Source organism: Polypterus senegalus, chromosome 1, assembly GCF_016835505.1.
Source record: "Polypterus senegalus isolate Bchr_013 chromosome 1, ASM1683550v1, whole genome shotgun sequence".
Lineage (NCBI taxonomy): Eukaryota > Metazoa > Chordata > Cladistia > Polypteriformes > Polypteridae > Polypterus > Polypterus senegalus.
This window is the reverse complement of record NC_053154.1, coordinates 170,599,908-170,612,494: the sequence shown is the minus strand read 5'-3', so window position 1 is coordinate 170,612,494 and position 12,587 is coordinate 170,599,908. Positions and strand designations below refer to the sequence as shown.

The window sequence follows — 12,587 nt, the reverse complement described above, 5'->3', positions numbered from 1 at the left end:
CTTTATCCCCTGATCTTCCGAAACTCAAAGGCGACGTGTAGCACCTTCCGTAAAACTCCAAGGGGCCCAGATTCATTGAAACCCATTAATAATGGCTTTAACGTTAGGAGTTATATACCCGTAACAATAACCGCTAAGCTAACGACGCCCCTGTTCCTATTGTGGGTCTCCTTCGACAGCCGTCCACATTCTTAGTTTCTCTGAGCAGCTTTTACTGCGACCAGATGATGATGACGACATTATTATTATTAATGATTATAATATTTGAATAGCACCTTTCTCGTGCTCAAGACGTTACACCTGCTAGCGATCATATAGCCTCCTCCTGAAAGAGCAATGGCCAGACACGCAGAGCGCACATGTCCCGGTAAAGCGGAAGCGACACTGGCAGCATTCCGAGGCTGTCCCCGCTTCTTAGTATTTTACTAAAACAACAGGTGTAAGAATGCTCTGCTCCCAAATGCAATCCGCTTCACTTCCTCTAAGGACAACTGCCTACATGAAGGGCTTCCGTGGCGATGCCTGACCGGACGCGCCGCGGGTCACCCTTAAGCCATCAAGGGTTTCGATACCAGATAAGGGTTTGAATTCATTCCGACGCCACCTGTCCTGTATTCCTAACCCTGGATTGCAAGCTAAATAGACCACGACTTGCGAGCGCTGTTTGTTTAGGTCTATGCGTGCGTATATAATTGTGCCCCCAATCTTTAGGACAGGCGCTCCTTAATATTTAAACTGTCTTTCGGGTACAGTATGGCTTTACACCTGCAACCTGCCGACCCCATTACCGTTGGACTGGGATTTGTCTCAAGTACGACCTTATGCGCTAAAAAACAAACCCGTTATGTACATTTTCAGAATACCGTCATTTCACGTCTATTGGGAAGCTAATTACCTGAAGAAGGATAAGTACTTTAACGATTATAATTACCATTATTGATTCTGTGCGCTAGTGTTTCATTTAATGAGATCCAGAATCTGTTGAATTCTGTTGGTTGGAAGCTTGGGCGGTATCTACGACTTTACCAGGCACATTCGAGCAACTCAGACTCACTCACTCATCACTGATCTCTTTTGTTTGGCATTTTCATATTGTTATACATTGAATATAATCACCATAATCGGCGTCAGTGTATATCGTCTATCATCTATCCGTCCACCCATCCACTTCCAAACCCGCTTATCTTGAGCAGCGTCACAGGAAGGTGGAGCCCAACATAGGCGACATCAGGCGTACTGCAGTCTGTCGCCCTTAATCACTTGGTACCTTACAAAGCAAACAATAATGTCATTTAAAAAAGGCAAAAGAAACGTGTTTGCAAAATTGATGGCGCCATGGAATGTATGGATGAGCCCCCAAACGCTTAGTTATCATGGAATCGAATCTTTAGAGAGTAAAACAGTTTCAATTTGAAGACCGAGGTAAGTTCAAGTTTGTGAAGTCTCATTATGAATTCAAACCATACCATTCCCCCTTTTTCCATTAATATATTTTCTAAAAATGCTATTTCCTTCCCTCCTAAAGAAGGAATTGATTCTGGTCAAGTCACCATATTGCTGTAGTGCACCCTGTTATCCATTGACGTGTGAAAGGTAACGGAGATACAGATAGAAATCCTTCAGGACAACAGGCAGAACACTCGAACTCCAAAGAGATGGGGTCTGTGTCGGGAATGTAAAATGTTACCTTTAAATTGTAGTATATTATAATTTGCTGCTTTCCTGAGCCACTAATTAGGTACAGTATATATTGCATTGATTAGGTTCTGCTTTAAAAATATGTTTGTAATATCGCATCGGTTATGAACTTTTCTCAGCATCGGCTCGTAAGTATACGTATATTCTGGATATAGTAGTCCTGGTCGGGACGCGAATCTGGCGTAAAGCACACTTATTGATACACTTTATCTTTCCACGTAGAATCGACACTTCACTTGACAGTACGTGTGTTGTGGGAAAAGGCGGGTATGATCGGAAGTATCTGCACAAAAACATGCCAGCTTCACACCAATGGCACCGTTCGTTATTTATAAGTCGAACCTGGAATCGTAACAGTCTGTAGGAAATGGTTACAGAGAATACATTTGGGTGCTACACACGCGCAGCGGTTCAACCTGCCGAATGACATGATCTGCGTTTTGTGTAAGGAGAATCCGCAAAAGGGACACCGGATCTGCAGCACCAGAACAGGTGCTTTAGCTTGTCTAATGCAGAATTTAACGGGAATTACTAACGTTCGATTGAGAATGGCAGTAAATAACCTATACTATTACAAAAAAAGTGATGGGTGACGTTTAAACAGCTCTTAAGATGAACAAGACGAATCATTTAGGGGCGCAAATCAATCACCCAAAGGACCGGTAATTTTATATATATTTTTTACCTGGTTGCAAAAAGTTGATGCCGAGGCGCAATAGAACGCGGAAACGAGTCTCCAAAAAACTGGCAGCACTGAAAACCTGCGGATCAGACAGGATCGCATCTTGGATCTAGAGAGCCACTGCTCATTATCCCGTCCTCTCCACAAATTTGTAAACTCTGGAATTTTCAATACGAAAAACAAGCCCTAAAGTTTCTGATTGGAAGTGTAAGAACCTCAAAAAATCTCTCGTTCCTTTTGTTAGAATAAGATATATTTATTTGCAGTGAAAGCTGGTAGCATCGCAATCACCATCTTTCCGAGTCATCCCCTTAAAACCCCCTGGCAGAATACAAACAGCCAAAAGTGAATTTTGAAAGATTTGCGTACCGGGGTGTTCAGACTGGCCAGGGTGGCGGTCTCCCTCCTTGCAGCAGTCCCCTGCTCTGCTCCGCAGCCAGACACCAGCAGGGCACAGAGTGCCAACAGCAAAGCGCAGTGGGGGCTCGGACTCAGGAGCATATCCTTCTGTCCTCGAAATGTGCAACGTCCTTCCTGCTTCAAGTGCGAGTTCGATGCCACTCCAGTTCCGTTAAGTGCACACTTTACTCAGTCATTCCCACGTTCTTTTCCTCCTCTACTCACAAGTGCACTTTATCTGGTCTGTTTATTCGCTGGTTACCTGCCAACTTCTTCCAGATCATGGGTCAGTGTCCTGCAGGCAGAGCTCCCCGTGAGGAGTTGCACTTCATCACTGGGGCCAGATGGCTCACATGTGCTCTTGAGAGGAACGGTGATGCAGCGCTTGCAGGGTTAAAGTTACCCAAAATCGGAACTGGAAATGTTGATCGCTACCTTGATCAGACGCTTTTCCACAAGCTCTTCCTACTCACCCCTGATCTCTCCTAGATGTATATTTGCCAGTCCCTGTCTTTAGGACGTGCCCGCTTTTTAAAGATCAGCCTTTAAAAATCATTCCTCTGAAGAAGAGGTGTGCTCTGTGCGTTAATGCTTGCCAATCACGCTTCCGTTTAGGAAGGCAGGGGGAATTAACTCCTCCTCACCTCCACTCCACTTACTTTTTCATGTCTGACTGACTCGTGATCCCTCATTTCACTTTCTGCAGCAAGTGTCTTTTTCACACTACAGATTCCTGATGTTCTCGACTATATGTCGTCTAGGGGGTGTGGAGTTTGATCACCAAATAGTGCAATCGCACTCAGATTGTGTGCGCTTCCATCAGTGCTTGAATCAATCTCAAATATAGTAACTAATATATGTCAGTCTTTTAGTTATAGGTACTACAATCGTTCACAACTATCTTTTCATTTTGATTGTTACTAAAGCAAAAACATTAGATCGAAACGAACCAGTCTAAGCGGCTAGACCCTTTTCTGGTGATAGCATGTGGCAATGAGAAGTAGTGGCTTTAGAGTTCAGACCCTGTTTGGGTTCAAAACCCGCTACGGACACTGTGTGACCATGCGCAAGTCACTTCAGCTGCCTGTCCTCCAATTGATTAAACAAAAGAAATATAATAAATTGTGTCTCTGATGTTGAAAGCCGCCTTGAATAAAAGCGTCAGACAAATAAGTAAATGTAAATGGGAGGTGGCGCTTTCAATGGTCCGTCTTCCGCGCTCCCGCTAAACAAGTCAGTGGTTACCAGCAGACTACCGCTGCTTGGCAAATTCGCTGACTTTTAGGACGACCATTGACTTCTCTATTACTCGAGCCTGGGTCGTTTTGGAGTCTTGCATATTTGTATTTTTGCAATTACCACATACCCATTATGTATGAGGAGCAACAAGATAACCATTTTTGGAACGACTGAAACAGAAGGAGTTTATAAACAAAGGATTTTAAATACGATTCCATGGAGCGAAAAGACCAGTAAACTTGAACTGAAGCAAACCAGAAGATGACTGAAATGATAATCGGCAGCCAGTTCGTTATTGAGTCAGACCTGACCCCAAGCTTACGACGTTACGGCCTTATTCACAAACAAGAATCCGGGGTGTGTATAAATTGAATTTTACAAGTAAAGCAAATGTTGGATTTAGACATTTTATCATTTTGATAGTTTGAAGCATGGCCACAATGAAAAACAATAATTGAGTCAATGGCCATATTGCTTTGGAATTCAGGGCTGGATAATACTTCCCCAGGTGAAAAAAGTGAGGAGAAACCAACATGCAAAGGCAGTCTTGTCACGCCATGGCCATTCGGTGCGTCACCTGGGTTCCGGGGTAATTGCACTTCTGTAGCGTCAGTCTTTCAGTCTTTTACAGTGTGTCCAAATCACGCTGCGCAAGTTAGTTAGATGGGGAACAAACGGTCTAACGCCAGCTCTGTCAGATGCAGAATAAAATAGGATCTTTCCCCGATTCTTTCACTGGTCCGGGCAGAGAAGATAATCAGCGGATTATATTGAGTGTTAACCAATCAGGAGATGTTTAGGCGCTGGGTACATTGTGTCCCGTCCAGAGACGGTTCCCTTCATAAGCCTATTTCTTTTGCTGTACGCTTCGACTTTATCGCGACAATGTTTTGTAACACTTATAAAAGGTGGTTTCATATCTTGTGACAGAGGGAGCAGCACTTTCGTACCTCACAGAACCCGACGACAAAGAACCTGTTCTGAGATTTTACAAAGACAGGAGTCATAACAAAAATGGCCTCCCCATTTTACCCAGACCCTGAGACAAAAAACAACAGACGATTAATTATTGATCTTACCATACATGGTATTAAAGTAACAAACATGGAGCCGGGGATTTTCGGAGAGCAGTAACATAACGACAAAGAACTCGCCTTAGAGACGTTCTTAATGCGTGGACCAATTATTTGACTTTCTCTTTAGTTTTATCAAGCATCATGTTTGCTAAAATAAAAGACTGACATCACGGAGATGCCAAAAGGTAGTCCAATAAACTAACATTAATGCTGACATTTTGGCGGCGTGTACAGTACTTACATTTCAAGACGTTAATCTTATTTGACTATTATAGGAGAATAAGGAAAACCACTAAGTTCTCTTGTTTATAATGCAATAATAAATAATATATTATATATATATCTCGTTTGTTTGTCGAATCCGTGTATTCCCACTCTGCACTGTGAGAGGCCAGAGCCTATCCTTTTGGTATCAGGTACAAGCCAACCACCAAATCCGCCGGACAGGACAACTACATTCTTAAAAATAAAGTGGTTCTTCAGAGCAATGTCATGGGGTAACCATTTTTGGTTCCCTAAAGAACCATCCACATGAAGATTCTTGAAATAACCTTTATTTAGGTCTGTAGCAGGTTTCAAAATCAGCCATGAATTGATAACCAATTTGCAAAATATCAATGGGTTTTGGGTTTTAAAAAGACTACAGATTTTAACATAAGCTAACTTCAGATTTTTTTGATGTGTTAGTACCCTGGATAGGTTCCAGCACCCCCGCAACCCTGTTCAGGACTAAGAGTTAGAAAATGACTGTTAGTAGCCTAGTAGATAGTGTACTATAGCTTAAAGATCTCTGTTTTGCCTACATACTGTATTAGGAACCTTTATGAAACCCAAGAACCAATTTACGATGCAAGGAACCTTTCCCATTTCACAGAAAAAACAATGGATTTAAAAGGACTCGCACAACCCAGTAAAGTGCCACTTAAGAATCATTATTTTGAAGAGTGTAGGATTAAAAATGAATTAAGATCATAACTGAACACTATGAATGACAGACCTGGGTTTATACCAGCATGTACAAACATATTTAATGATCAAAACCGTTAAACCCACACAATGAATACCACACATACATTCCAGTGAAGACGGATTCATTGAGAACATGCAAATCTGCTGTTTCCACCTACTGACGTCAAATTAGGATAAAATGTGCTGCACGTTTGTTAGACATTCAAGGAAGAACTCCACTATAATCTTTACACATACAAATAAACAGGGCTTTAAGTGGACCAGTACCTACCGGCTGTGCAGCGTACCGGGTTCTTCCCCTGCAATCACATATCGCGCTCGAAGACCCCGATATAAAGTAAGTACAGTTCATTATAAACTTAGGGGGAAACTCGAATAAGAAGTGTAAGATTTATAACGCATCGAGAGAAGGGCCAAAAAGCCTACAAAAACAGAGAATACCGGCACTTGCGTCTCCTGTTCAGTCACAGCAAATAAACTTGGACTACCAGTGCTAGGAGCCCGTTGGACTGCAGGATGTCTGCTGATTGTGCACACTGGACCAACTAATTAGGTTGGTGATTTTTGAAAAGGTCGACCTTTGACATATGGAATTAGCCTCTGTGGTTATAAATTATTAAAAATACTTGCCACAAACCTCCATATATTATAATAAAATAAATGAGAAAGCCGACTGTGTTCCTGTGTCACCAACCACCTGTCAAGAGTGAAGCCAGACGTTAAAATTACATGCAGACCTGCGTGTGCACAGCGGCACCACGTGGTCAGTAGCGGTAACACATCGCAAAGTCGTCAGCGTCAAGAGAAACTCAGCCGCTGAGCACTCGACACCAAAGAAAACTAGCAACTCAAAGTACAGTTCAGGCATGTTTAATCGCAATGATTTTTCAGATATATACGTAAACCAGTATGTGCGTCGAATCAGCGTGGCCTGCAATAGTCGGGCTTTGCTACTGTGTTAGAAAATACAGCCATACGATTTATGACCAGTCACGATCGTTTTATTAACGAGTTGGCCGATTGCTCCTTTAGCCCAATACTGGCAACATAAACTAGTTCTGCAAATGAATTATTGGGTATGTTTAGTTATTTTAAAAATAAACAAGTGTTTAAACATAGAGCAAAAATATTCTAAAACTTTTTTTAAAATATGCTTAGCTGCACTTTCAGGCTTCGGCTGGAGAAAATAAATTACCGTATTAAAATAATAAATACATAAGACAAAATAAGCCTAATATTGTGAGGTGTTGACCAAGCGAATTGTTAAATATTGGCATTATCGATATTGCATTTGGTCCCAGCTTTACCGTGTGTCTGGGCGACCTCAGTTTTAGCTGTTATGTCCAAGTTGTTTGCAGAAGTGTTCTCGTCATCAATTCTTAAACCTACTACTTTATTTAAAAACGTCAAATGGTCAATTCCCGCAAAGAACCTTTCAATCAGGTTACCATTTGTTCAAAAAGCTATTTTATTGCTGTCACTTAGTACAGCCAGCACGTAGCACGTGACAGGCGTGTTCTTATTCGCCTCAACTGGCGTGACCCGGATGTCAAATAAAGGCCAGGCAAAAGAAACGGAAGCAATGTTTTTCTCTGAATGAGTTGTAATTACAAAGTGCATTTATAAAGTACTGAAAAAACAAGAGCAGAGGACACCGCTGCCAGTAAATTGAACTTTTTAATGTGCAGTACTTTTTATGCATTTCATTTTAGTAGCTACTTTCAACTGGATACATGCACTGCCAAAAGACTTGAAGCAACTTTTCTAGTTTTGCGTAGCTTTGGTGTGTTTGCTCGGTAATCCATTGCTGTGGCTTAGCTGGGTTTTTCTTAGGTTTTGTTTATTTTTGCATCAACCTCTGTGGACCTGTCGGAAGGCAACGGAGTCTGCTTTGTGTGTCCTACACGGTACGTCTGAATGAAGCTGGACGCGTAAGAAGGCGCAATACGCAAATCTACTTAGGCGGGTGCGGCTTCGTTGTTTTGCCACCCGAGTCGCAACTTCTCGATGGATGTGCTGCTGGACTTCTCTGAGAGCATCCGGGACTCGCCGGCCTTCAGGTCAGTGCTGCTTGATGTTCTGAAGAGATGCCAGAAAGATAACGCGTGGTTGGCGCACAGCCTCGACTAGTTGGAATGACTGGCAAATAAAGCATCCTGTTACATTGGGCGACAAGTAGTCATTTAAGTCATCTGGAAGAGTCGAGCAGTTTTTCAGTAAATTAAACTTATTTTTAAATAGTGTTCGGATGCCTCGGTTATATAGTGCCTTTCATAACACCTGGAAATTTTAAATTGCATTTGGTTTCATATATAACGCAAATCTTGCAAGATTATAATGAAAGCAGTAAATACAGGGGGAGTGTTAGCTGAGAATTGCGAAGAGATGTTAAATATGAGGTGTTCCTTAGTAAAGCAGCATTCGTGTTATTGAAGACTGTGTCTTAAAAGACCAGGCTTCTGGCGAGATGTAAACACTGTTATACACCCGTGGAAAATAGAATACAGCATCCTTCCTGGACTTAAATTTATAACCTTCATTACTCAAATAACAACAAACAGATGAGAACAATTGGAAAGGAAAACAGTACAACAACAAAAACAGGAAAATAACAGCTGGTAACGTTAACAAAAGTTGTCTTGCAGTCCTTCAGTAATATCACGTGTTACTTGGTGCCTCTTGAGGCTTCTAGTGCTTGACACCACTGGCGTAAACAGCCAAAGAGCCTTTGCAGTTTTGATATTCCATACTAGTAGAAGGACCTAATTGATGCTGGTTAATTGTCAGGGTCACTTCTCTAGATGTTGCTACCCAGAGCATCTCAGGTGTGCTTTCTATACCAGAGTAGCTGTTCTGCTTTAGCATTCCATGTTCTTTGCACCCATTTCTGTACTGTTCATCAATGATTGTCAGTATTTGGTTACAAATAAGGGGCCATATTTCATAGAAGAAGGTGAATTAGAAATAATATGGTAAAAGAAAGTTTAATCCTGTAAATCTATGGCAAATAATACCAATATTTATAATTTCTTCTAAATGGAAATATTATATTGTAACTTATTTTTTGAATGGAAAGTAAAAGATGAAAGATTTGCTAATTATGCAATCGGATCAATTAGAAATAGTACTTGCCCTGACTCATTGATTGGTGAAGCTGGTTGGAATAAAAACCTGTAGCCAGAAACTTGAGAATCCCAAACTGTGTGGGGTTAGGGCTAAGAAAGAAGGTAAACCAGTGCAGCATCTGCATGCCAGTATTTATTCCTCAGGAAACAGTAGTTGTGACCACAGCAGCTATGTGAGGCCTGCTCTAGAGGTGGACATCCAGGAGGCGTGAATGGAGGACCTCGGACTGGTTTCCTTGCTCCGAGGCCAATGGCATAGAATCTGTCACTGATGTGGGGGTTGCGTTGACTTGTAGTTTCAGCAGCAGTAGAAGTGCGGAGTCTAAAATAATATCTCAGATGGGCAGGATTGATGTGTTGGTTGTTCAATGGTTACTAGAACTTAGATGGTTATCTGCCTGCAAGTCTGTTGAAAGCTTTCCTGAAGTTGTGACTAAAGTAGAATGGCTAAGTTCAAAGTATATGGCAATTCTTGGAACATGACATGTTTGCCTGAAGAATATTAATGAGCCTGCATTTCCCAAAAAAAACACCCCAACTACGTTTAAAACACAATGGGTCCAGAGTGTTCCCCTGTATAGAAGCCTTATGTCTCTTTTTGTAAGCGTTTAGTCTCTTGCATCTAAACAGTCTCTAAAAAGTATTGCACATGTAGTTTGTTTTTTTAGAAAAAAATATATATACTGTGGTGGATTGCTGTCATTTTACTCCGGCCCTCACCCCCTGGCCGCTAGGAGGAGCTCTCCCGAGAGCATATACGGGCCCCGAATTCCAGCAGGGCCTCACGGACTATGTAGTTTTTATACACAGCCCTGCTGGGTACCTTGGGGGCCACTGGGAGTCGCTGTCGGGAGGCCAATGGACTCATTTTGGCACCATGACCCGGAAGTTCGTCACAGGAAGAGCGACAGGCTTCCGGGGTGAAGAAAAGTACTGTTTACCCTGACCCGGAAGGAATAAGGACTTGTGGAACTGTTGGGCAGAAAGACTTCCGGGTCAGGAGGAATAAAAGGACTCTGGGAACTCCCAGACAACGAGCTGAGCTGGGTGGTAGGAGTGCAACGCGTCTGGGAGTGGAGGATTGTGATTATTATTGGTTGTTTATTGTTATTGTGATTTATGAATATAGTGGAGTGGAGGGTGCTTGGTGCACATTATTATAATAAATATAATTATTGTGGCAATTTTACCAGGTGTTTGGCGTGGTACCTGAGGGTTCAAGGGAGCACTACTGCCCCCTACTGCGACAATACATGCAGACAAAAACACTTTTATATCACTCTACGCAGCAGGTAAACAATTTGTAGCTATGTATGTATAGTTTTATTTATTTAGCCAAACTTTTCAAAATTATTTTTCATGCCACTTCTTGAAACAATTTCTGTTTATCAAAAGAAATGGAGAAATCTGTTTCGTACAATTGATTAAGGTGCTGCAGTTTCCCCATCTTCCCCTTTCTTCCATTTTTAGATACCCCACACAGGTTTATTAATTTATTTCTTGCTGTTATCTTTTTTTTTCTTTTCATTTAACACATGGAATAAACTAATTATATAAATTGTCATAACCGTTTTTTTCAGTGCTGGGCTATGGGAATGAGTGACAATGAGACTTGTTGATAGTGTAATCTTCCCACTACTTTTTCCATGTGACACCACTGAAGGGATCGAAATAGCCATGCTAGAATTTTTATCCCTTTTGTAACCATGCTGGCTTCAACCTGCCTGACCCCCTGGCTGCTAGGGATGCTCCAATCAGGTGTTTTAGGGCTGATACTGATCTCTGATTTCATGTTATTTGATCGGCCAATTCCAATACCTATTCCGTGGGTTTTTTCCCCTCTTCAAAAACTTTTTACACTAAGCTTAAAACTCTTAGAAACCTTATGTCCTACATTAAAGTGTATTTTTATAATTTAAACTATAGACCACAGGTGTTAACTATTTTATGAGCAAAATGAAATTCTGTAGGCTTATTGCTCAGTGACCATAAAAATACTAAAATAAACTTTTCTTAAAATACGTACTAAAAATATATGTGCAAAGTATGTATCCGTAATACAAACCGGATTCTAAAAAAGTTGGGACACTATACAAATCGTGAATAAAAACTGAATGCAATGATGTGGAGGTGTCAACTTCTAATATTTTATTCAGAATAGAACATAAATCACGGAACAAAAGTTTAAACTGAGGAAATGTATTATTTTAAGGGAGAAATATGTTGATTCAGAATTTCATGGTGTCAACAAATCCCAAAAAAGTTGGGACAAGGCCATTTTCACCACTGTGTGGCATCTCCCCTTCTTACACTCAACAGACGTCTGGGGACCAAGGAGACCAGTTTCTCAAGTTTAGAAATAGGAATGCTCTCCCATTCTTGTCTAATACAGGCCTCTAACTGTTCAATCGTCTTGGGCCTTCTTTGTCGCATCTTCCTCTTTATGATGCGCCAAATGTTCTCTATAGGTGAAAGATCTGGACTGCAGACTGGCCATTTCAGTACCAGGATCCTTCTCCTACGCAGCCATGATGCTGTGATTGATGCAGAATGTGGTCTGGCATTATCTTGCTGAATAATGCAGGGTCTTCCCTGAAAAAGATGACGTCTGGATGGGAGCATATGTTGTTCTAGAACCTGAATATATTTTCCTGCATTGATGGTGCCTTTCCAGACATGCAAGCTGCCCATGCCACACGCACTCATGCAACCCCATACCATCAGAGATGCAGGCTTCTGAACTGAGCATTGATAACAACTTGGGTTGTCCTTGTCCTCTTTGGTCCGGATGACATGGCGTCCCAGATTTCCAAAAAAACTTGAATCGTGACTCGCCTGACCACAGAACAGTCTTCCATTTTGCCACACTCCATTTTAAATGATCCCTGGCCCAGTGAAAACGCCTGGGCTTGTGGATCTTGCTTAGAAATGGCTTCTTCTTTGCACTGTAGAGTTTCAGCTGGCAACGGCGGATGGCACGGTGGATTGTGTTCACTGACAATGGTTTCTGGAAGTATTCCTGAGCCCATTCTGTGATTTCCTTTACAGTAGCATTCCTGTTTGTGGTGCAGTGTCGTTTAAGGGCCCGGAGATCACAGGCATCCAGTATGGTTTTACGGCCTTGACCCTTACGCACAGAGATTGTTCCAGATTCTCTGAATCTTCGGATGATGTTATGCACAGTTGATGATGATAGATGCAAAGTCTTTGCAATTTTTCGCTGGGTAACACCTTTCTGATATTGCTCCACTATCTTTCTGCGCAACATTGTGGGAATTGGTGATCCTCTACCCATCTTGGCTTCTGCGAGACACTGCCACTCTGAGAAGCTCTTTTTATACCCAATCATGTTGCCAATTGACCTAATTAGTGTTTATTGTCTTCCAGCTCTTCGTTATG

At 41.8% G+C, this 12,587-nt stretch overlaps 2 protein-coding genes across 8 annotated transcripts in view; one reads left to right on the top strand and one right to left on the bottom strand.

Annotated features, from left to right (window-relative positions):
* si:ch1073-184j22.1 (erythroferrone) overlaps positions 1-3,371 on the bottom strand; it is a 42,581-nt gene extending 39,210 nt beyond the window's left edge. The window contains exons 1-2 of one of the 3 annotated variants that reach the window (XM_039762853.1): positions 2,750-2,827; positions 1,117-1,267 (exon numbers count right to left, since the gene is read on the bottom strand). In XM_039762853.1, the coding sequence (XP_039618787.1) occupies positions 1,117-1,164 (48 nt within the window). In that variant the 5' untranslated portion in view covers positions 1,165-1,267; positions 2,750-2,827. Of the gene's footprint in view, positions 1-1,116; positions 1,268-2,749 lie in introns of all 3 variants that reach the window. The other 2 variants (XM_039762844.1, XM_039762836.1) reach the window with 2 other exon arrangements.
* The window catches only part of zgc:162872 (BAR_ACAPs and ArfGap_ACAP domain-containing protein), a 213,872-nt gene that overhangs the window by 113,970 nt on the left and 87,315 nt on the right, over positions 1-12,587 (top strand). The gene's annotated exons all lie outside the window — the stretch shown is intronic.